Raw genomic sequence first — 23,550 nt, 5'->3', positions numbered from 1 at the left:
CAGCTTATTGATCATTACTTTAAAAATATGATTTCATTTGAAGGTCGTATTTTTTGTATTTTTATTTTTTAAGATCTGTTTTTGTCCTGTGTGTGTTTTTATTTTTGTGTTTGGCTAACAATGTTTTAATATCTCCTTTTTACATGTTATTTTGTATTGTGTCACTTTTTATTTATTTATTATTATTATTATATTTATTTTCTCAATATTTTTTAATTTTTGGGGTTGTTTTTTTTGTGTTTTTTTTTTTTTTTTTTTACTTTTTGGTTTTGTGCTACAGGGCCACCGTAATAATGATTCAAATGTTCTATAATATTAAAGTAATGTTATCTTGTATCTAATAAAACTTTACTGACTGATTATAATGAAGGAAGATCAAAGAATCTTTATGTTCATTTAAAAACAAACAGTGGAACTCTGAGCACGGCAGAATTCCATCATCACCATGGCAGCACTATGAAAACACCTGCCTTTCAGCATCAGATCAGACCAGCGCTTTACTGAAGCAGTGATACCCACGATCTACAGCTCTCTCTAACTCAGCTCTCTAACTCTACTCTCCAACTTCACCAACTTTCAGCACACTTCACCAGACACTCTACAACTGCTCCACCCTTCAGCACACTTCACCAGCCACTCTACAGCTGCTCCACCCTTCAGCACACTTCACCAGACACTCTACAACTACAACCTTCACACGTGAGTGTTTCCACATCTCTTCATTAAGATGTTTCTTTATTTCTCTGTTAAAATCATAAACATACGACACAGATCACAGATCTATTGAAGCACTAATGATACTCTTTTAAACTGGGAGGCTGTTATTATTATTATTATTATTATTATTATTATTATTATTATTATTACTATTTATATTATTATTGTTGTTGTTATTATTAAAAGGTGAAAATGAGTCCAGTTCAGTATACAGGAGTTAAGTTAGCTGCATGTAAAGCAAGTTGATGTGAAATGAAGTGAGATTATAGTGATTGAAGTGGATCTGGTGAAAATTCATGATTTTTTAATGAGACTATGTAAATATTTGATGTTTTATTAAAAACAAAATAAATCCCTCTACTAGAAGGTGCTGTTATGGAGATATGAGGTTTTTGCTGGTCAGAGATGGTATATTACATCAAACTCTTTAATAGTAGAAAAGTGAAATGAGCTTTTCCATGATAGGAGTCCTGTAAGATCAGCACACCCAGATGTTTAACTGTAAACTGTCCTCATGTAATCCCACACAGAAAGCTTAGGTCAGGTGTAATGGGAGCTGGGATAGAATGAAACTGTGCTCCAGAAATACTGAGTTACTGATCTGTCAGGAAACTGGACTTTATCTGAACAGGTTCCATCTCAACTTCATTCACATCCAGTTCCACTCCAGCTACACTACACCAACAGCATTCTCCACCTTCTACACCACACACTCCCTCCACATCCACTTCCACCCATCTACATCTACAGCAGGAGGATCATCTACGTCATCATTTACGACATGGCCAGTTCATCTCGACGCGTAGAGGACGTCATTCGTGGACAGGAAGAAAAGAAGACCCGGGGCACGAAGAGGTCTGCCGTCCAGCTGTTACCTGCTCCCACTGACGCTAAGAAGAAGAAGACCCTGAAGACTTCAGCGACCACAGAGGCCATCACGCACGAGAGGGTGCTCAGGAACGTCTACTCTCCTCAGCTGCTCCGGTTGCTAGGCGAATTCCTGTGTCGCCGCTGCACCCGCATCAAGGACCTCTCTCCTGATGACCCACCAACTTGGCTCCGTGACGTGGACGAGCTCTACATCTTGGTCAGAGGGTATCATCGCCGTATCATCTGTCCAGGCATCGTGGTCTTTCTCTACATGCTGTGCCGTGACGCTGTCTCGGCGGAGGTGGCCAGCACGGAGGAGCTGCGGGCAGTGCTGCTCACCTGCTTGTATGTCACCTGTTCATACATTGGCCATGCGCTCAGCTACACAACGTTTCCTTTCATGGTGGAGGTGAACAGACACGCATTCTGGAAGCGCACTTTGGACATCAGCCAGCGCCTGAGTCAGCAGATGATGAAGATCAACACCTCCCCGCAGTTCTTCGCCCAGGTCTTTTCTGACCTGAAGAAGAGGACGGACCGCTGAAGGAGCCAGTTGAGGAAGGAAGTAACGGACAGGATTCAAAGAGGATGGGACAAAATAAACTGAGTTAACAATTTTCTAATTAACGCTTAATAGAAAACTCTTAACTACTAAATTATTACTACTAGAAATAAACGCTTATTACGAGTAGAGGTTACAAACTAACCAACATTTGCTGGACAGAGGAGGGGCCCAGTACAGGCACTAGGACAGGACAAGACCAGGCTTGGTGGACTGGACAGGATCGGACAAACAAGACACAGGATGGTGGACCAGGGACAGGACACAGAGGACCGAGCTCACACAGTCTCAATGACTGGATGGACAGGAAACTGGTTGGCTGGCAGGACAGGAGTCTTCCAAGCACGTACAGCTGTCTAGTGAAGTGTCGTCAGCGACAGTTCAGGAAGCTGCAGTGTCTGGCTTCATGTGTCTTGGAGGCAGCACATGCTAGCCTTCACTCTCCCAGCTTGGAGCAGCGTATGTGATGGGAGACGACTGCTGATGCAGCAAACCTCCACCTGCAGTCCGGCATTGAACTCTGTGATCTACTGTTAGCTTTTAACTCCTTAAACTCTTCACATAGACACACACTTCAGACACAGACAGTAAAGGAGGATTTCTGAAGGACAGAAACGTGGACTGAGATGAGGACAGAGACTGAATGGAACAGCATTGGATACAGAAAGATCAGGACAGGCATGGTAACATGGATGGGAGCATGGATAAATGACGGGACCGGACACAGACTGGATACTGAAAGTGGACCCAAGGACAAGACATGGACTGGACACAGGTGGATCAGGTTTTGGCAGCAAACTGAGGACAAGGATAGTAAGACATAGAGACACTGGATGGTAGACCAAAGACAGGAGACAGAGGATAGGATTGATGCAGAACATGAGACAGGGGGGATGGAGACTTGATGACTGGCTGAAGCGGAAACCCGTTGGCTGGCAGGACAGGAGTCTTCCAAGCACGTTCAGCTGTCTAGTGAAGACAGTTCAGGAAGCTGCAGTGTCTGGCTTCATGTGTCTTGGAGGCAGCACATGCTAGCCTTCACTCTCCCAGCTTGGAGCAACGTATGTGATGGGGCACGACTGCTCATACAGCAAACCTCCACCTGCAGCCCGGCATTAGACTCAACAATTTAGGAGGAGGATTTCAACAGGACATCCACATGAACATACACAAAAGAAGACCCAAGACAGGGATAGTATCGTGGGTGGGAACATGGACAATTATGAGACTGGACACAGACTGGATACTGGAACTAGACCCAAGGACAAGATATGGGCCGGAGACTGAGGTGAGATGGCCTCCGGTAGACCTGGAATGGCTTGTGGACCTAAACGGACATAGAGACAGGAGACAGGACAGACACAGAGGACGTGGCAAATGCAGAGACATGAGAATGGACGGCTGGCTTGACAGAAAAATGAGTGGCTGACTGATCAGGAGATGGAAAGCCAGCTGGGCAGCAGGACAGGAGCTGCTGGCTGAGCGAGACAGGAGCAGTAGAGTGATGTCACCTTGAATCAGGAGCCAATCAGGAGTGGCAGCTTCAGTCAGTTGCAGGGAGACTGGAGTGACCGTAGGAAGGGGGACTGGAGCAGCTGCAGCAAGGCCGCACCTTCAGGCATGAGTAGAACTGTGGTGCTGTGTCTTTGTAGCGAGCAGTCTCTTTGACAGCGGTGCTTCAGACCACAAGGGGAAATGGTGACCACCAGGACAAGTCAGCCGTAAGGAGAGGATCCTCTGCACTCTGTACACATCAGTCACTTTCCAAAACTCCAATAATAATAATTATATTAATAATATTCAATAATATTAATATTGTGCCACTCAGACAGCATTACCCATAATTATACAGTATTTTATTTATTAGAAATATTTAGTTATTTAACATGCATAACAATCTTCCAATAAAATGATATTAATGCCATAAAAACTGCCTAGTGTATTTATTAAGACTCACAGTGTCAAAAAGAAACAATGATTTTCTGTAATTTAATATAAACATTAATCAATAATCTCATATTAATCAGTAATTATTGATCAATATACTCAACATATTAAATGTAGATATGTGCTTATTAAATGAGATTTACAGTATTTTTACATTTGAATATCAATGTATTTAAAGCCATGTTCCAATACAGTAAATACTAGTAGATTGATTATAAGCTTATTAGGTTTATTAGAGGCTTTTCCCCCAACAGACACAAACATAAACACAACATAGATAAGTAATTACCAAGCAAACATACACACTACACAGATCTAACTAAATCAGCACAGGGTACGGCAGAGAAAGGGGAGGAGCCTGACCAGGGAATCTCACTAGCAGGAGGCCAAACCCCCACACCACCCTTCTTCACCATGTGCTACTGAGGAAGTGACACAGCTGTCTTAGGGTTGGCCCTGTCATCAGCAAATCCGCAGTTTGGAACCCAGCAATGCTACAGCCCTCCGTGGCCTGGAGGATAAGAGCTCGCTGGGTGAAAAGGATGTTCCCTCTCCCTCTAACTTTCAAGAAGACTAGAGCTAAAGGGAACGGCAGCACCAGAGTCCTCCTCATGGCAGCCAAAGGGAGGTTTCTCTGCTGGATCTCTAAACCTTCCTGTCTTGGGGAGCAATTATTAGGGTCAAATGTTTTAGCTCTGTCTGCAGATTCTTAATAAACTGTAAAATCTATTCAACCTAAAACTCCTCTGTGTGGCCTCTGTTTATAGGGTGAATAACTCCACCATATAAGGGGTTAATCATTTGTGTTCTATTTGGTTTAGTTTGTAAATGAAATCAATTCCTGTTTGTATCAAAAAGGCAAATATTCTAGAGGGGGTGTGGCCAATACTACAAGCTTTAATGGGCAGAACAGATGTAGGTTTTTAACAATGGGAAGGTTAAGAACTATTTACTTGGCCTTTTACTGTTAAATACAGGTAACCTAGTCTAATGTGATCTTAGCTGAAGGCTACACTGAATAATAAACAGGGACAGTGCAGATGAGATAACATCAAAATGCTAGCTAGATATGAGCCTAGAGTATTGGCCCCAAGCACAAACACAGAAAACAGCTGTTAGCAGATGTACAGTGTGTCTGAATGTTATCAGGGTTTGGGAGGTCAATTCTAAATCTTATAGAAACTATCTGGCAGGACCCCTAGATTGTCATCATGGCACCCGTTGGGGAAAGACTGCCCAAGAGGGCACAATGTGGGGGTGTCTGTAGAGGACGGTGTAGGGGTCACTGTAGGGGACAGTGTAGGGGACACTGCAGGGGTCACCGTAGAGGTCACTGTATCTTATTTTCCTCAGTGTTTTTTATCCTCTCTGCATTGCAAGAGCACTTCATTGAGTTTTTTCACTCAGAAGTGAATCTCAGACGGCACTTCATGAGTTTTTACAGAAAGGAACCTGTAGGGATCACCAGGTTTATCCTGTTGTGAAGGCACCTACAGAGCACCCCATCCCATTTTCTCCACTGAAGGGCCTCCATTAGGAATCATCCTCTCATCCTCACACGTGTCCAGACACCCTTCATCACAGCACTGCATCACATTTTCTCCACTGTAGGGAATCTTCTCCATTAAAGGAGCTCCTAGTTGGACACTTCATCATGTTTTCTCACCTGTAGGAGAACCCTTTACACCACTGGATCACATTATCTCTATTGGAAAGGGCAGCCTATGGGACACTGTGAATAAGGGGGGACATGGAGGGCACTTCATAATGGCCCCGTTCTGTTGGAAGGGCTCCCAAAGCAGGGCACTTTTTGAGACCCTCCTGAGTCTGCCAATGATTTGATTGTGGGAATATAGCCTTGGAGGGAGTGGGGGGGGGGGGGGGGGGGTCTTATATTAGAGCAGTACTTTCTTTCTCTGTAAAATAATTTAAATATAAGGATTCTGTCATTATTTAGCTACTACTGAATTAATACTACTACTATTAATAATAATAATAATAATAATAATAATAATTAAAAATACTACATGATACTTATATAGTGCTTTTTTAAAAATCCAAAAACACTGAAAGATGAAACCCCAGAGAGACTGATAATACAGCACACAACACCAATAGACAAACACAGAAGCACAGGGACAATCAGCACTGGAGGAGATAGCGTAGAGCTTGAGAAAAAGCTGGGTTTGAGGTTTGTTTAATAGAATAGTTAACAGATCAGCTGACGAGGAGCGTAGAGTACGGGTAGGTGTGTAAGGAGCAAAAACAGAGAGGAAGGAGTGAAGTTTTTAGAGGAAGCGAGCAGGAGAGCTGTGAAGTGGATGCGCTACCTGAAAGAGAGCCGGTGGAGATCATGGAGAACAGGAGTGAGGTGGTCATGAACAGAAGTACGACTGAGAAGACAGGCAGCGGAGCTCTGCACCATCTGAAGTTCATGAAGAGGTGAAGAGCTGATTCTAGCCCAGAGGTCTAAAGAAGAGACTAAAGATGAGAGCATGAATGAGAGATTCAGTGATTTTCTGTATTTACAGGCAACAGCTGATGTGCAGGTTAAGCACCATGGACAGCATCCTATGATCTTTTGAGAGGAACCTGACTTTCAATGTATTAGTGAAGACAGCCGGTCCCTGATCACTCTCTTTCTTTACTAGGCCGTATTGAACGTATACGTATGAAGGTTTTGCCCAGGCTGCTTTACTTATTTCAGATGTTACCAATTAAAGTCCCACAGTCTTCATTTGACCAGTTGGATAAACTGATCTCTAAGCTCATAGTTGGTCTCCAGTCAGAGTTGGTATCGGTATTGTGAGAGAAAAAAGTGGTACCGGTGCATCCCTAATTAAAGGTGGAGACCAAATTCCATCTGTGAGCAAAACTAATGGTAAATATGGTTGTCTTGTCTAAAATTATACCAACATGATTCAAAAAGATTTCAAATATCAATAATAATAATAATAATAATATTAATAATAATAATAATAATAATTTACTGTGGCTCTGAGGAATAAAAGCACATCATTAAAATATAGCCAAACAAATACGATCTACTATCTACATCTACAAAAAAGAGCTCTTCCCTATTAAAACAAGCCCCTCTCATGATAAAAACACTGTCCTCCTGCTGCACAGATGGGGCAGCATGTCTCCCAGAAACAAACAGCACCTCTGCAGAAAGCTGCTGCAATCCAAACCAAAGGAGTTCAGGCTAACTGCTAAAGCTAGCACGAGTCCTGCTGCCTTTAATATGGGAAATCTGATGTTCAGATCCACCCTAAATGCTGCAGCAGTACCACCCTGCTCCCTTATTTAAGGTGGAGGGGAGGAGTCTGGCTGCAGTCGCTCTCTCTCTCAGCTGATTGGCTAACTCGCTGTTCAGAGATCAGATTTTAAACAGAACACAAGCAAATAGTTCTCATATTAAGACTGTACACACACACACACACACACACACACACACACACACACACACACTCTCACACACACACACTAACACCACGCCCACAACCCAACAACTCAGTTCTGTTCAAACTGTAGGAAATGATTGAACTTACTCATTCATTCATTTTCCTTCCAGCACAACTACATCCCATAATACGGCAGAATCTCATGGCAGCCATGTTTGTTGTGGCTTTCCAAACTCAAACTCCTATAATCCTTTGCGGAGAAAGCCTCCATCTGTGCAGCTTCAACAGTGCAGCTTATTGATCATTACTTTAAAAATATGATTTCATTTGAAGGTCGTATTTTTTGTATTTTTATTTTTTAAGATCTGTTTTTGTCCTGTGTGTGTTTTTATTTTTGTGTTTGGCTAACAATGTTTTAATATCTCCTTTTTACATGTTATTTTGTATTGTGTCACTTTTTATTTATGTATTATTATTATTATATTTATTTTCTCAATATTTTTTTATTTTTGGGGTTGTTTTTTTTTGTGTTTTTGTGTTTTGTTTTTTTTTTACTTTTTGGTTTTGTGCTACAGGGCCACCGTAATAATGATTCAAATGTTCTATAATATTAAAGTAATGTTATCTTGTATCTAATAAAACTTTACTGACTGATTATAATGAAGGAAGATCAAAGAATCTTTATGTTCATTTAAAAACAAACAGTGGAACTCTGAGCGCGGCAGAATTCCATCATCACCATGGCAGCACTATGAAAACACCTACCTTTCAGCATCAGATCAGACCAGCGCTTTACTGAAGCAGTGATACCCACGATCTACAGCTCTCTCTAACTCTACTCTCCAACTTCACCAACCTTCAGCACACTTCACCAGACACTCTACAACTGCTCCACCCTTCAGCACACTTCACCAGCCACTCTACAGCTGCTCCACCCTTCAGCACACTTCACCAGACACTCTACAACTGCTCCACCCTTCAGCACACTTCACCAGACACTCTACAACTACAACCTTCACACGTGAGTGTTTCCACATCTCTTCATTAAGATGTTTCTTTATTTCTCTGTTAAAATCATAAACATACGACACAGATCACAGATCTATTGAAGCACTAATGATACTCTTTTAAACTGGGAGGCTGTTATTATTATTATTATTATTATTATTACTATTTATATTATTATTGTTGTTGTTATTATTGTTGTTATTATTAAAAGGTGAAAATCCAGTTCAGTATACAGGAGTTAAGTTAGCTGCATGTAAAGCAAGTTGATGTGAAATGAAGTGAGATTATAGTGATTGAAGTGGATCTGGTGAAAATTCATGATTTTTTAATGAGACTATGTAAATATTTGATGCTTTATTAAAAACAAAATAAATCCCTCTACTAGAAGGTGCTGTTATGGAGATATGAGGTTTTTGCTGGTCAGAGATGGTATATTACATCAAACTCTTTAATAGTAGAAAAGTGAAATGAGCTTTTCCATGATAGGAGTCCTGTAAGATCAGCACACCCAGATGTTTAACTGTAAACTGTCCTCATGTAATCCCACACAGAAAGCTTAGGTCAGGTGTAATGGGAGCTGGGATAGAATGAAACTGTGCTCCAGAAATACTGAGTTACTGATCTGTCAGGAAACTGGACTTTATCTGAACAGGTTCCATCTCAACTTCATTCACATCCAGTTCCACTCCAGCTACACTACACCAACAGCATTCTCCACCTTCTACACCACACACTCCCTCCACATCCACTTCCACCCATCTACATCTACAGCAGGAGGATCATCTACGTCATCATTTACGACATGGCCAGTTCATCTCGACGCGTAGAGGACGTCATTCGTGGACAGGAAGAAAAGAAGACCCGGGGCACGAAGAGGTCTGCCGTCCAGCTGTTACCTGCTCCCACTGACGCTAAGAAGAAGAAGACCCTGAAGACTTCAGCGACCACAGAGGCCATCACGCACGAGAGGGTGCTCAGGAACGTCTACTCTCCTCAGCTGCTCCGGTTGCTAGGCGAATTCCTGTGTCGCCGCTGCACCCGCATCAAGGACCTCTCTCCTGATGACCCACCAACTTGGCTCCGTGACGTGGACGAGCTCTACATCTTGGTCAGAGGGTATCATCGCCGTATCATCTGTCCAGGCATCGTGGTCTTTCTCTACATGCTGTGCCGTGACGCTGTCTCGGCGGAGGTGGCCAGCACGGAGGAGCTGCGGGCAGTGCTGCTCACCTGCTTGTATGTCACCTGTTCATACATTGGCCATGCGCTCAGCTACACAACGTTTCCTTTCATGGTGGAGGTGGACAGACACGCATTCTGGAAGCGCACTTTGGACATCAGCCAGCGCCTGAGTCAGCAGATGATGAAGATCAACACCTCCCCGCAGTTCTTCGCCCAGGTCTTTTCTGACCTGAAGAAGAGGACGGACCGCTGAAGGAGCCAGTTGAGGAAGGAAGTAACGGACAGGATTCAAAGAGGATGGGACAAAATAAACTGAGTTAACAATTTTCTAATTAACGCTTAATAGAAAACTCTTAACTACTAAATTATTACTACTAGAAATAAACGCTTATTACGAGTAGAGGTTACAAACTAACCAACATTTGCTGGACAGAGGAGGGGCCCAGTACAGGCACTAGGACAGGACAAGACCAGGCTTGGTGGACTGGACAGGATCGGACAAACAAGACACAGGATGGTGGACCAGGGACAGGACACAGAGGACCGAGCTCACACAGTCTCAATGACTGGATGGACAGGAAACTGGTTGGCTGGCAGGACAGGAGTCTTCCAAGCACGTACAGCTGTCTAGTGAAGTGTCGTCAGCGACAGTTCAGGAAGCTGCAGTGTCTGGCTTCATGTGTCTTGGAGGCAGCACATGCTAGCCTTCACTCTCCCAGCTTGGAGCAGCGTATGTGATGGGAGACGACTGCTGATGCAGCAAACCTCCACCTGCAGTCCGGCATTGAACTCTGTGATCTACTGTTAGCTTTTAACTCCTTAAACTCTTCACATAGACACACACTTCAGACACAGACAGTAAAGGAGGATTTCTGAAGGACAGAAACGTGGACTGAGATGAGGACAGAGACTGAATGGAACAGCATTGGATACAGAAAGATCAGGACAGGCATGGTAACATGGATGGGAGCATGGATAAATGACGGGACCGGACACAGACTGGATACTGAAAGTGGACCCAAGGACAAGACATGGACTGGACACAGGTGGATCAGGTTTTGGCAGCAAACTGAGGACAAGGATAGTAAGACATAGAGACACTGGATGGTAGACCAAAGACAGGAGACAGAGGATAGGATTGATGCAGAACATGAGACAGGGGGGATGGAGACTTGATGACTGGCTGAAGCGGAAACCCGTTGGCTGGCAGGACAGGAGTCTTCCAAGCACGTTCAGCTGTCTAGTGAAGACAGTTCAGGAAGCTGCAGTGTCTGGCTTCATGTGTCTTGGAGGCAGCACATGCTAGCCTTCACTCTCCCAGCTTGGAGCAACGTATGTGATGGGGCACGACTGCTCATACAGCAAACCTCCACCTGCAGCCCGGCATTAGACTCAACAATTTAGGAGGAGGATTTCAACAGGACATCCACATGAACATACACAAAAGAAGACCCAAGACAGGGATAGTATCGTGGGTGGGAACATGGACAATTATGAGACTGGACACAGACTGGATACTGGAACTAGACCCAAGGACAAGATATGGGCCGGAGACTGAGGTGAGATGGCCTCCGGTAGACCTGGAATGGCTTGTGGACCTAAACGGACATAGAGACAGGAGACAGGACAGACACAGAGGACGTGGCAAATGCAGAGACATGAGAATGGACGGCTGGCTTGACAGAAAAATGAGTGGCTGACTGATCAGGAGATGGAAAGCCAGCTGGGCAGCAGGACAGGAGCTGCTGGCTGAGCGAGACAGGAGCAGTAGAGTGATGTCACCTTGAATCAGGAGCCAATCAGGAGTGGCAGCTTCAGTCAGTTGCAGGGAGACTGGAGTGACCGTAGGAAGGGGGACTGGAGCAGCTGCAGCAAGGCCGCACCTTCAGGCATGAGTAGAACTGTGGTGCTGTGTCTTTGTAGCGAGCAGTCTCTTTGACAGCGGTGCTTCAGACCACAAGGGGAAATGGTGACCACCAGGACAAGTCAGCCGTAAGGAGAGGATCCTCTGCACTCTGTACACATCAGTCACTTTCCAAAACTCCAATAATAATAATTATATTAATAATATTCAATAATATTAATATTGTGCCACTCAGACAGCATTACCCATAATTATACAGTATTTTATTTATTAGAAATATTTAGTTATTTAACATGCATAACAATCTTCCAATAAAATGATATTAATGCCATAAAAACTGCCTAGTGTATTTATTAAGACTCACAGTGTCAAAAAGAAACAATGATTTTCTGTAATTTAATATAAACATTAATCAATAATCTCATATTAATCAGTAATTATTGATCAATATACTCAACATATTAAATGTAGATATGTGCTTATTAAATGAGATTTACAGTATTTTTACATTTGAATATCAATGTATTTAAAGCCATGTTCCAATACAGTAAATACTAGTAGATTGATTATAAGCTTATTAGGTTTATTAGAGGCTTTTCCCCCAACAGACACAAACATAAACACAACATAGATAAGTAATTACCAAGCAAACATACACACTACACAGATCTAACTAAATCAGCACAGGGTACGGCAGAGAAAGGGGAGGAGCCTGACCAGGGAATCTCACTAGCAGGAGGCCAAACCCCCACACCACCCTTCTTCACCATGTGCTACTGAGGAAGTGACACAGCTGTCTTAGGGTTGGCCCTGTCATCAGCAAATCCGCAGTTTGGAACCCAGCAATGCTACAGCCCTCCGTGGCCTGGAGGATAAGAGCTCGCTGGGTGAAAAGGATGTTCCCTCTCCCTCTAACTTTCAAGAAGACTAGAGCTAAAGGGAACGGCAGCACCAGAGTCCTCCTCATGGCAGCCAAAGGGAGGTTTCTCTGCTGGATCTCTAAACCTTCCTGTCTTGGGGAGCAATTATTAGGGTCAAATGTTTTAGCTCTGTCTGCAGATTCTTAATAAACTGTAAAATCTATTCAACCTAAAACTCCTCTGTGTGGCCTCTGTTTATAGGGTGAATAACTCCACCATATAAGGGGTTAATCATTTGTGTTCTATTTGGTTTAGTTTGTAAATGAAATCAATTCCTGTTTGTATCAAAAAGGCAAATATTCTAGAGGGGGTGTGGCCAATACTACAAGCTTTAATGGGCAGAACAGATGTAGGTTTTTAACAATGGGAAGGTTAAGAACTATTTACTTGGCCTTTTACTGTTAAATACAGGTAACCTAGTCTAATGTGATCTTAGCTGAAGGCTACACTGAATAATAAACAGGGACAGTGCAGATGAGATAACATCAAAATGCTAGCTAGATATGAGCCTAGAGTATTGGCCCCAAGCACAAACACAGAAAACAGCTGTTAGCAGATGTACAGTGTGTCTGAATGTTATCAGGGTTTGGGAGGTCAATTCTAAATCTTATAGAAACTATCTGGCAGGACCCCTAGATTGTCATCATGGCACCCGTTGGGGAAAGACTGCCCAAGAGGGCACAATGTGGGGGTGTCTGTAGAGGACGGTGTAGGGGTCACTGTAGGGGACAGTGTAGGGGACACTGCAGGGGTCACCGTAGAGGTCACTGTATCTTATTTTCCTCAGTGTTTTTTATCCTCTCTGCATTGCAAGAGCACTTCATTGAGTTTTTTCACTCAGAAGTGAATCTCAGACGGCACTTCATGAGTTTTTACAGAAAGGAACCTGTAGGGATCACCAGGTTTATCCTGTTGTGAAGGCACCTACAGAGCACCCCATCCCATTTTCTCCACTGAAGGGCCTCCATTAGGAATCATCCTCTCATCCTCACACGTGTCCAGACACCCTTCATCACAGCACTGCATCACATTTTCTCCACTGTAGGGAATCTTCTCCATTAAAGGAGCTCCTAGTTGGACACTTCATCATGTTTTCTCACCTGTAGGAGAACCCTTTACACCACTGGATCACATTATCTCTATTGGAAAGGGCAGCCTATGGGACACTGTGAATAAGGGGGGACATGGAGGGCACTTCATAATGGCCCCGTTCTGTTGGAAGGGCTCCCAAAGCAGGGCACTTTTTGAGACCCTCCTGAGTCTGCCAATGATTTGATTGTGGGAATATAGCCTTGGAGGGAGTGGGGGGGGGGGGGGGGGGGTCTTATATTAGAGCAGTACTTTCTTTCTCTGTAAAATAATTTAAATATAAGGATTCTGTCATTATTTAGCTACTACTGAATTAATACTACTACTATTAATAATAATAATAATAATAATAATAATTAAAAATACTACATGATACTTATATAGTGCTTTTTTAAAAATCCAAAAACACTGAAAGATGAAACCCCAGAGAGACTGATAATACAGCACACAACACCAATAGACAAACACAGAAGCACAGGGACAATCAGCACTGGAGGAGATAGCGTAGAGCTTGAGAAAAAGCTGGGTTTGAGGTTTGTTTAATAGAATAGTTAACAGATCAGCTGACGAGGAGCGTAGAGTACGGGTAGGTGTGTAAGGAGCAAAAACAGAGAGGAAGGAGTGAAGTTTTTAGAGGAAGCGAGCAGGAGAGCTGTGAAGTGGATGCGCTACCTGAAAGAGAGCCGGTGGAGATCATGGAGAACAGGAGTGAGGTGGTCATGAACAGAAGTACGACTGAGAAGACAGGCAGCGGAGCTCTGCACCATCTGAAGTTCATGAAGAGGTGAAGAGCTGATTCTAGCCCAGAGGTCTAAAGAAGAGACTAAAGATGAGAGCATGAATGAGAGATTCAGTGATTTTCTGTATTTACAGGCAACAGCTGATGTGCAGGTTAAGCACCATGGACAGCATCCTATGATCTTTTGAGAGGAACCTGACTTTCAATGTATTAGTGAAGACAGCCGGTCCCTGATCACTCTCTTTCTTTACTAGGCCGTATTGAACGTATACGTATGAAGGTTTTGCCCAGGCTGCTTTACTTATTTCAGATGTTACCAATTAAAGTCCCACAGTCTTCATTTGACCAGTTGGATAAACTGATCTCTAAGCTCATAGTTGGTCTCCAGTCAGAGTTGGTATCGGTATTGTGAGAGAAAAAAGTGGTACCGGTGCATCCCTAATTAAAGGTGGAGACCAAATTCCATCTGTGAGCAAAACTAATGGTAAATATGGTTGTCTTGTCTAAAATTATACCAACATGATTCAAAAAGATTTCAAATATCAATAATAATAATAATAATAATATTAATAATAATAATAATAATAATTTACTGTGGCTCTGAGGAATAAAAGCACATCATTAAAATATAGCCAAACAAATACGATCTACTATCTACATCTACAAAAAAGAGCTCTTCCCTATTAAAACAAGCCCCTCTCATGATAAAAACACTGTCCTCCTGCTGCACAGATGGGGCAGCATGTCTCCCAGAAACAAACAGCACCTCTGCAGAAAGCTGCTGCAATCCAAACCAAAGGAGTTCAGGCTAACTGCTAAAGCTAGCACGAGTCCTGCTGCCTTTAATATGGGAAATCTGATGTTCAGATCCACCCTAAATGCTGCAGCAGTACCACCCTGCTCCCTTATTTAAGGTGGAGGGGAGGAGTCTGGCTGCAGTCGCTCTCTCTCTCAGCTGATTGGCTAACTCGCTGTTCAGAGATCAGATTTTAAACAGAACACAAGCAAATAGTTCTCATATTAAGACTGTACACACACACACACACACACACACACACACACACACACACACACTCTCACACACACACACTAACACCACGCCCACAACCCAACAACTCAGTTCTGTTCAAACTGTAGGAAATGATTGAACTTACTCATTCATTCATTTTCCTTCCAGCACAACTACATCCCATAATACGGCAGAATCTCATGGCAGCCATGTTTGTTGTGGCTTTCCAAACTCAAACTCCTATAATCCTTTGCGGAGAAAGCCTCCATCTGTGCAGCTTCAACAGTGCAGCTTATTGATCATTACTTTAAAAATATGATTTCATTTGAAGGTCGTATTTTTTGTATTTTTATTTTTTAAGATCTGTTTTTGTCCTGTGTGTGTTTTTATTTTTGTGTTTGGCTAACAATGTTTTAATATCTCCTTTTTACATGTTATTTTGTATTGTGTCACTTTTTATTTATGTATTATTATTATTATATTTATTTTCTCAATATTTTTTTATTTTTGGGGTTGTTTTTTTTTGTGTTTTTGTGTTTTGTTTTTTTTTTACTTTTTGGTTTTGTGCTACAGGGCCACCGTAATAATGATTCAAATGTTCTATAATATTAAAGTAATGTTATCTTGTATCTAATAAAACTTTACTGACTGATTATAATGAAGGAAGATCAAAGAATCTTTATGTTCATTTAAAAACAAACAGTGGAACTCTGAGCGCGGCAGAATTCCATCATCACCATGGCAGCACTATGAAAACACCTACCTTTCAGCATCAGATCAGACCAGCGCTTTACTGAAGCAGTGATACCCACGATCTACAGCTCTCTCTAACTCTACTCTCCAACTTCACCAACCTTCAGCACACTTCACCAGACACTCTACAACTGCTCCACCCTTCAGCACACTTCACCAGCCACTCTACAGCTGCTCCACCCTTCAGCACACTTCACCAGACACTCTACAACTGCTCCACCCTTCAGCACACTTCACCAGACACTCTACAACTACAACCTTCACACGTGAGTGTTTCCACATCTCTTCATTAAGATGTTTCTTTATTTCTCTGTTAAAATCATAAACATACGACACAGATCACAGATCTATTGAAGCACTAATGATACTCTTTTAAACTGGGAGGCTGTTATTATTATTATTATTATTATTATTATTACTATTTATATTATTATTGTTGTTGTTATTATTGTTGTTATTATTAAAAGGTGAAAATCCAGTTCAGTATACAGGAGTTAAGTTAGCTGCATGTAAAGCAAGTTGATGTGAAATGAAGTGAGATTATAGTGATTGAAGTGGATCTGGTGAAAATTCATGATTTTTTAATGAGACTATGTAAATATTTGATGCTTTATTAAAAACAAAATAAATCCCTCTACTAGAAGGTGCTGTTATGGAGATATGAGGTTTTTGCTGGTCAGAGATGGTATATTACATCAAACTCTTTAATAGTAGAAAAGTGAAATGAGCTTTTCCATGATAGGAGTCCTGTAAGATCAGCACACCCAGATGTTTAACTGTAAACTGTCCTCATGTAATCCCACACAGAAAGCTTAGGTCAGGTGTAATGGGAGCTGGGATAGAATGAAACTGTGCTCCAGAAATACTGAGTTACTGATCTGTCAGGAAACTGGACTTTATCTGAACAGGTTCCATCTCAACTTCATTCACATCCAGTTCCACTCCAGCTACACTACACCAACAGCATTCTCCACCTTCTACACCACACACTCCCTCCACATCCACTTCCACCCATCTACATCTACAGCAGGAGGATCATCTACGTCATCATTTACGACATGGCCAGTTCATCTCGACGCGTAGAGGACGTCATTCGTGGACAGGAAGAAAAGAAGACCCGGGGCACGAAGAGGTCTGCCGTCCAGCTGTTACCTGCTCCCACTGACGCTAAGAAGAAGAAGACCCTGAAGACTTCAGCGACCACAGAGGCCATCACGCACGAGAGGGTGCTCAGGAACGTCTACTCTCCTCAGCTGCTCCGGTTGCTAGGCGAATTCCTGTGTCGCCGCTGCACCCGCATCAAGGACCTCTCTCCTGATGACCCACCAACTTGGCTCCGTGACGTGGACGAGCTCTACATCTTGGTCAGAGGGTATCATCGCCGTATCATCTGTCCAGGCATCGTGGTCTTTCTCTACATGCTGTGCCGTGACGCTGTCTCGGCGGAGGTGGCCAGCACGGAGGAGCTGCGGGCAGTGCTGCTCACCTGCTTGTATGTCACCTGTTCATACATTGGCCATGCGCTCAGCTACACAACGTTTCCTTTCATGGTGGAGGTGGACAGACACGCATTCTGGAAGCGCACTTTGGACATCAGCCAGCGCCTGAGTCAGCAGATGATGAAGATCAACACCTCCCCGCAGTTCTTCGCCCAGGTCTTTTCTGACCTGAAGAAGAGGACGGACCGCTGAAGGAGCCAGTTGAGGAAGGAAGTAACGGACAGGATTCAAAGAGGATGGGACAAAATAAACTGAGTTAACAATTTTCTAATTAACGCTTAATAGAAAACTCTTAACTACTAAATTATTACTACTAGAAATAAACGCTTATTACGAGTAGAGGTTACAAACTAACCAACATTTGCTGGACAGAGGAGGGGCCCAGTACAGGCACTAGGACAGGACAAGACCAGGCTTGGTGGACTGGACAGGATCGGACAAACAAGACACAGGATGGTGGACCAGGGACAGAACACAGAGGACCGAGCTCACACAGTCTCAATGACTGGATGGACAGGAAACTGGTTGGCTGGCAGGACAGGAGTCTTCCAAGCACGTACAGCTGTCTAGTGAAGTGTCGTCAGCGACAGTTCAGGAAGCTGCAGTGTCTGGCTTCATGTGTCTTGGAGGCAGCACATGCTAGCCTTCACTCTCCCAGCTTGGAGCAGCGTATGTGATGGGAGACGACTGCTGATGCAGCAAACCTCCACCTGCAGTCCGGCATTGAACTCTGTGATCTACTGTTAGCTTTTAACTCCTTAAACTCTTCACATAGACACACACTTCAGACACAGACAGTAAAGGAGGATTTCTGAAGGACAGAAACGTGGACTGAGATGAGGACAGAGACTGAATGGAACAGCATTGGATACAGAAAGATCAGGACAGGCATGGTAACATGGATGGGAGCATGGATAAATGACGGGACCGGACACAGACTGGATACTGAAAGTGGACCCGAGGACAAGACATGGACTGGACACAGGTGGATCAGGTTTTGGCAGCAAACTGAGGACAAGGATAGTAAGACATAAAGACACTGGATGGTAGACCGAAGACAGGAGACAGAGGATAGGATTGATGCAGAACATGAGACAGGGGGGATGGAGACTTGATGACTGGCTGAAGCGGAAACCCGTTGGCTGGCAGGACAGGAGTCTTCCAAGCACGTTCAGCTGTCTAGTGAAGTGTCGTCAGCGACAGTTCAGGAAGCTGCAGTGGCTGGCTTCATGTGTCTTGGAGGCAGCACATGCTAGCCTTCACTCTCCCAGCTTGGAGCAACGTATGTAATGGGGCACGACTGCTCATACAGCAAACCTTCACCTGCAGCCCGGCATTAGACTCAACAATTTAGGAGGAGGATTTCAACAGGACATCCACATGAACATACACAAAAGAAGACCCAAGACAGGGATAGTATCGTGGGTGGGAACATGGACAATTATGAGACTGGACACAGACTGGATACTGGAACTAGACCCAAGGACAAGATATGGGCCGGAGACTGAGGTGAGATGGCCTCCGGTAGACCTGGAATGGCTTGTGGACCTAAACGGACATAGAGACAGGAGACAGGACAGACACAGAGGACGTGGCAAATGCAGAGAGATGAGAATGGACGGCTGGCTAGACAGAAGAATGAGTGGCTGACTGATCAGGAGATGGAAAGCCAGCTGGGCAGCAGGACAGGAGCTGCTGGCTGAGCGAGACAGGAGCAGTACAGTGATGTCACCTAGAATCAGGAGCCAATCAGGAGTGGCAGCTTCAGTCAGTTGCAGGGAGACTGGAGTGACCGTAGGAAGGGGGACTGGAGCAGCTGCAGCAAGGCCGCACCTTCAGGCATGAGTAGAACTGTGGTGCTGTGTCTTTGTAGCGAGCAGTCTCTTTGACAGCGGTGCTTCAGACCACAAGGGGAAATGGTGACCACCAGGACAAGTCAGCCGTAAGGAGAGGATCCTCTGCACTCTGTACACATCTGTCACTTTCCAAAACTCCAATAATAATAATTATATTAATAATATTCAATAATATTAATATTGTGCCACTCAGACAGCATTACCCATAATTATACAGTATTTTATTTATTAGAAATATTTAGTTATTTAACATGCATAACAATCTTCCAATAAAATGATATTAATGCCATAAAAACTGCCTAGTGTATTTATTAAGACTCACAGTGTCAAAAAGAAACAATGATTTTCTGTAATTTAATATAAACATTAATCAATAATCTTATATTAATCAGTAATTATTGATCAATATACTCAACATATTAAATGTAGATATGTGCTTATTAAATGAGATTTACAGTATTTTTACATTTGAATATCAATGTATTTAAAGCCATGTTCCAATACAGTAAATACTAGTAGATTGATTATAAGCTTATTAGGTTTATTAGAGTCTTTTCCCCCAACAGACACAAACATAAACACAACATAGATAAGTAATTACCAAGCAAACATACACACTACACAGATCTAACTAAATCAGCACAGGGTACGGCAGAGAAAGGGGAGGAGCCTGACCAGGGAATCTCACTAGCAGGAGGCCAAACCCCCACACCACCCTTCTTCACCATGTGCTACTGAGGAAGTGACACAGCTGTCTTAGGGTTGGCCCTGTCATCAGCAAATCCGCAGTTTGGAACCCAGCAATGCTACAGCCCTCCGTGGCCTGGAGGATAAGAGCTCGCTGGGTGAAAAGGATGTTCCCTCTCCCTCTAACTTTCAAGAAGACTAGAGCTAAAGGGAACGGCAGCACCAGAGTCCTCCTCATGGCAGCCAAAGGGAGGTTTCTCTGCTGGATCTCTAAACCTTCCTGTCTTGGGGAGCAATTATTAGGGTCAAATGTTTTAGCTCTGTCTGCAGATTCTTAATAAACTGTAAAATCTATTCAACCTAAAACTCCTCTGTGTGGCCTCTGTTTATAGGGTGAATAACTCCACATAAAACCATATAAGGGGTTAATCATTTGTGTTCTATTTGGTTTAGTTTGTAAATGAAATCAATTCCTGTTTGTATCAAAAAGGCAACTATTCTAGAGGGGGTGTGGCCAATACTACAAGCTTTAATGGGCAGAACAGATGTAGGTTTTAACAATGGGAAGGTTAAGAACTATTTACTTGGCCTTTTACTGTTAAATACAGGTAACCTAGTCTAATGTGATCTTAGCTGAAGGCTACACTGAATAATAAACAGGGACAGTGCAGATGAGATAACATCAAAATGCTAGCTAGATATGAGCCTAGAGTATTGGCCCCAAGCACAAACACAGAAAACAGCTGTTAGCAGATGTACAGTGTGTCTGAATGTTATCAGGGTTTGGGAGGTCAATTCTAAATCTTATAGAAACTATCTGGCAAGACCCCTAGATTGTCATCATGGCACCCGTTGGGGAAAGACTGCCCAAGAGGGCACAATGTGGGGGTGTCTGTAGAGGACGGTGTAGGGGTCACTGTAGGGGACAGTGTAGGGGACACTGCAGGGGTCACCGTAGAGGTCACTGTATCTTATTTTCCTCAGTGTTTTTTATCCTCTCTGCATTGCAAGAGCACTTCATTGAGTTTTTTCATTCAGAAGTGAATCTCAGACGGCACTTCATGAGTTTTTACAGAAAGGAACCTGTAGGGATCACCAGGTTTATCCTGTTGTGAAGGCACCTACAGAGCACCCCATCCCATTTTCTCCACTGAAGGGCCTCCATTAGGAATCATCCTCTCATCCTCACACGTGTCCAGACACCCTTCATCACAGCACTGCATCACATTTTCTCCACTGTAGGGAATCTTCTCCATTAAAGGAGCTCCTAGTTGGACACTTCATCATGTTTTCTCACCTGTAGGAGAACCCTTTACACCACTGGATCACATTATCTCTATTGGAAAGGGCAGCCTATGGGACACTGTGAATAAGGGGGGACATGGAGGGCACTTCATAATGGCCCCGTTCTGTTGGAAGGGCTCCCAAAGCAGGGCACTTTTTGAGACCCTCCTGAGTCTGCCAATGATTTGATTGTGGGAATATAGCCTTGGAGGGAGTGGGGGGGGGGGGGGGGGGGGGTCTTATATTAGAGCAGTACTTTCTTTCTCTGTAAAATAATTTAAATATAAGGATTCTGTCATTATTTAGCTACTACTGAATTAATACTACTACTATTAATAATAATAATAATAATAATAATAATTAAAAATACTACATGATACTTATATAGTGCTTTTTTAAAAATCCAAAAACACTGAAAGATGAAACCCCAGAGAGACTGATAATACAGCACACAACACCAATAGACAAACACAGAAGCACAGGGACAATCAGCACTGGAGGAGATAGCGTAGAGCTTGAGAAAAAGCTGGGTTTGAGGTTTGTTTAATAGAATAGTTAACAGATCAGCTGACGAGGAGCGTAGAGTACGGGTAGGTGTGTAAGGAGCAAAAACAGAGAGGAAGGAGTGAAGTTTTTAGAGGAAGCGAGCAGGAGAGCTGTGAAGTGGATGCGCTACCTGAAAGAGAGCCGGTGGAGATCATGGAGAACAGGAGTGAGGTGGTCATGAACAGAAGTACGACTGAGAAGACAGGCAGCGGAGCTCTGCACCATCTGAAGTTCATGAAGAGGTGAAGAGCTGATTCTAGCCCAGAGGTCTAAAGAAGAGACTAAAGATGAGAGCATGAATGAGAGATTCAGTGATTTTCTGTATTTACAGGCAACAGCTGATGTGCAGGTTAAGCACCATGGACAGCATCCTATGATCTTTTGAGAGGAACCTGGCTTTCAATGTATTAGTGAAGACAGCCCGTCCCTGATCACTCTCTTTCTTTACTAGGCCGTATTGAACGAATACGTATGAAGGTCTTGCCCAGGCTGCTTTACTTATTTCAGATGTTACCAATTAAAGTCCCACAGTCTTCATTTGACCAGTTGGATAAACCGATCTCTAAGCTCATAGTTGGTCTCCAGTCAGAGTTGGTATCGGTATTGTGAGAGAAAAAAGTGGTACCGGTGCATCCCTAATTAAAGGTGGAGACCAAATTCCATCTGTGAGCAAAACTAATGGTAAATATGGTTGTCTTGTCTAAAATTATACCAACATGATTCAAAAAGATTTCAAATATCAATAATAATAATAATAATAATATTAATAATAATAATAATAATAATTTACTGTGGCTCTGAGGAATAAAAGCACATCATTAAAATATAGCCAAACAAATACTATCTACTATCTACATCTACAAAAAAGAGCTCTTCCCTTTTAAAACAAGCCCCTCTCATGATAAAAACACTGTCCTCCTGCTGCACAGATGGGGCAGCATGTCTCCCAGAAACAAACAGCACCTCTCTGCAGAAAGCTGCTGCAATCCAAACCAAAGGAGTTCAGGCTAACTGCTAAAGCTAGCACGAGTCCTGCTGCCTTCAATATGGGAAATCTGATGTTCAGATCCACCCTAAATGCTGCAGCAGTACCACCCTGCTCCCTTATTTAAGGTGGAGGGGAGGAGTCTGGCTGCAGTCGCTCTCTCTCTCAGCTGATTGGCTAACTCGCTGTTCAGAGATCAGATTTTAAACAGAACACAAGCAAATAGTTCTCATATTAAGACTGTACACACACACACACACACAAACACACACACACACACACACACTCTCACACACACACACACTAACACCACGCCCACAACCCAACAACTCAGTTCTGTTCAAACTGTAGGAAATGATTGAACTTACTCATTCATTCATTTTCCTTCCAGCACAACTACATCCCATAATACGGCAGAATCTCATGGCAGCCATGTTTGTTGTGGCTTTCCAAACTCAAACTCCTACAATCCTTTGCGGAGAAAGCCTCCATCTGTGCAGCTTCAACAGTGCAGCTTATTGATCATTACTTTAAAAATATGATTTCATTTGAAGGTCGTATTTTTTGTATTTTTATTTTTTAAGATCTGTTTTTGTCCTGTGTGTTTTTATTTTTGTGTTTGGCTAACA

General features: G+C 43.1%; 3 protein-coding genes across 3 annotated transcripts; all 3 read left to right on the top strand.

Moving 5' to 3' along the window:
* Positions 1 to 1,498: 1,498 nt before the first annotated feature.
* LOC140542232 (cyclin-dependent kinase 5 activator 1-like) lies at positions 1,499 to 2,131 on the top strand. Its single transcript, XM_072665123.1, has one exon. It carries the CDS (start codon positions 1,499 to 1,501, stop codon positions 2,129 to 2,131), a length of 633 nt encoding a protein of 210 aa, XP_072521224.1.
* A 7,179-nt stretch (positions 2,132 to 9,310) lies between these two features.
* LOC140542224 (cyclin-dependent kinase 5 activator 1-like) lies at positions 9,311 to 9,943 on the top strand. The gene has a single exon (XM_072665117.1). The coding sequence runs from the start codon at positions 9,311 to 9,313 to the stop codon at positions 9,941 to 9,943; it is 633 nt and encodes a 210-aa protein (XP_072521218.1).
* Positions 9,944 to 17,122: 7,179 nt separating this feature from the next.
* LOC140542223 (cyclin-dependent kinase 5 activator 1-like) lies at positions 17,123 to 17,755 on the top strand. Its single transcript, XM_072665116.1, has one exon. It carries the CDS (start codon positions 17,123 to 17,125, stop codon positions 17,753 to 17,755), a length of 633 nt encoding a protein of 210 aa, XP_072521217.1.
* Positions 17,756 to 23,550: the final 5,795 nt, after the last annotated feature.

The sequence above is a fragment of the Salminus brasiliensis genome, chromosome 20 (assembly GCF_030463535.1).
Source record: "Salminus brasiliensis chromosome 20, fSalBra1.hap2, whole genome shotgun sequence".
NCBI lineage: Eukaryota > Metazoa > Chordata > Actinopteri > Characiformes > Bryconidae > Salminus > Salminus brasiliensis.
The sequence above is the reverse complement of the archived record's forward strand: the minus strand, read 5'-3'. Positions and strand labels throughout refer to the sequence as shown.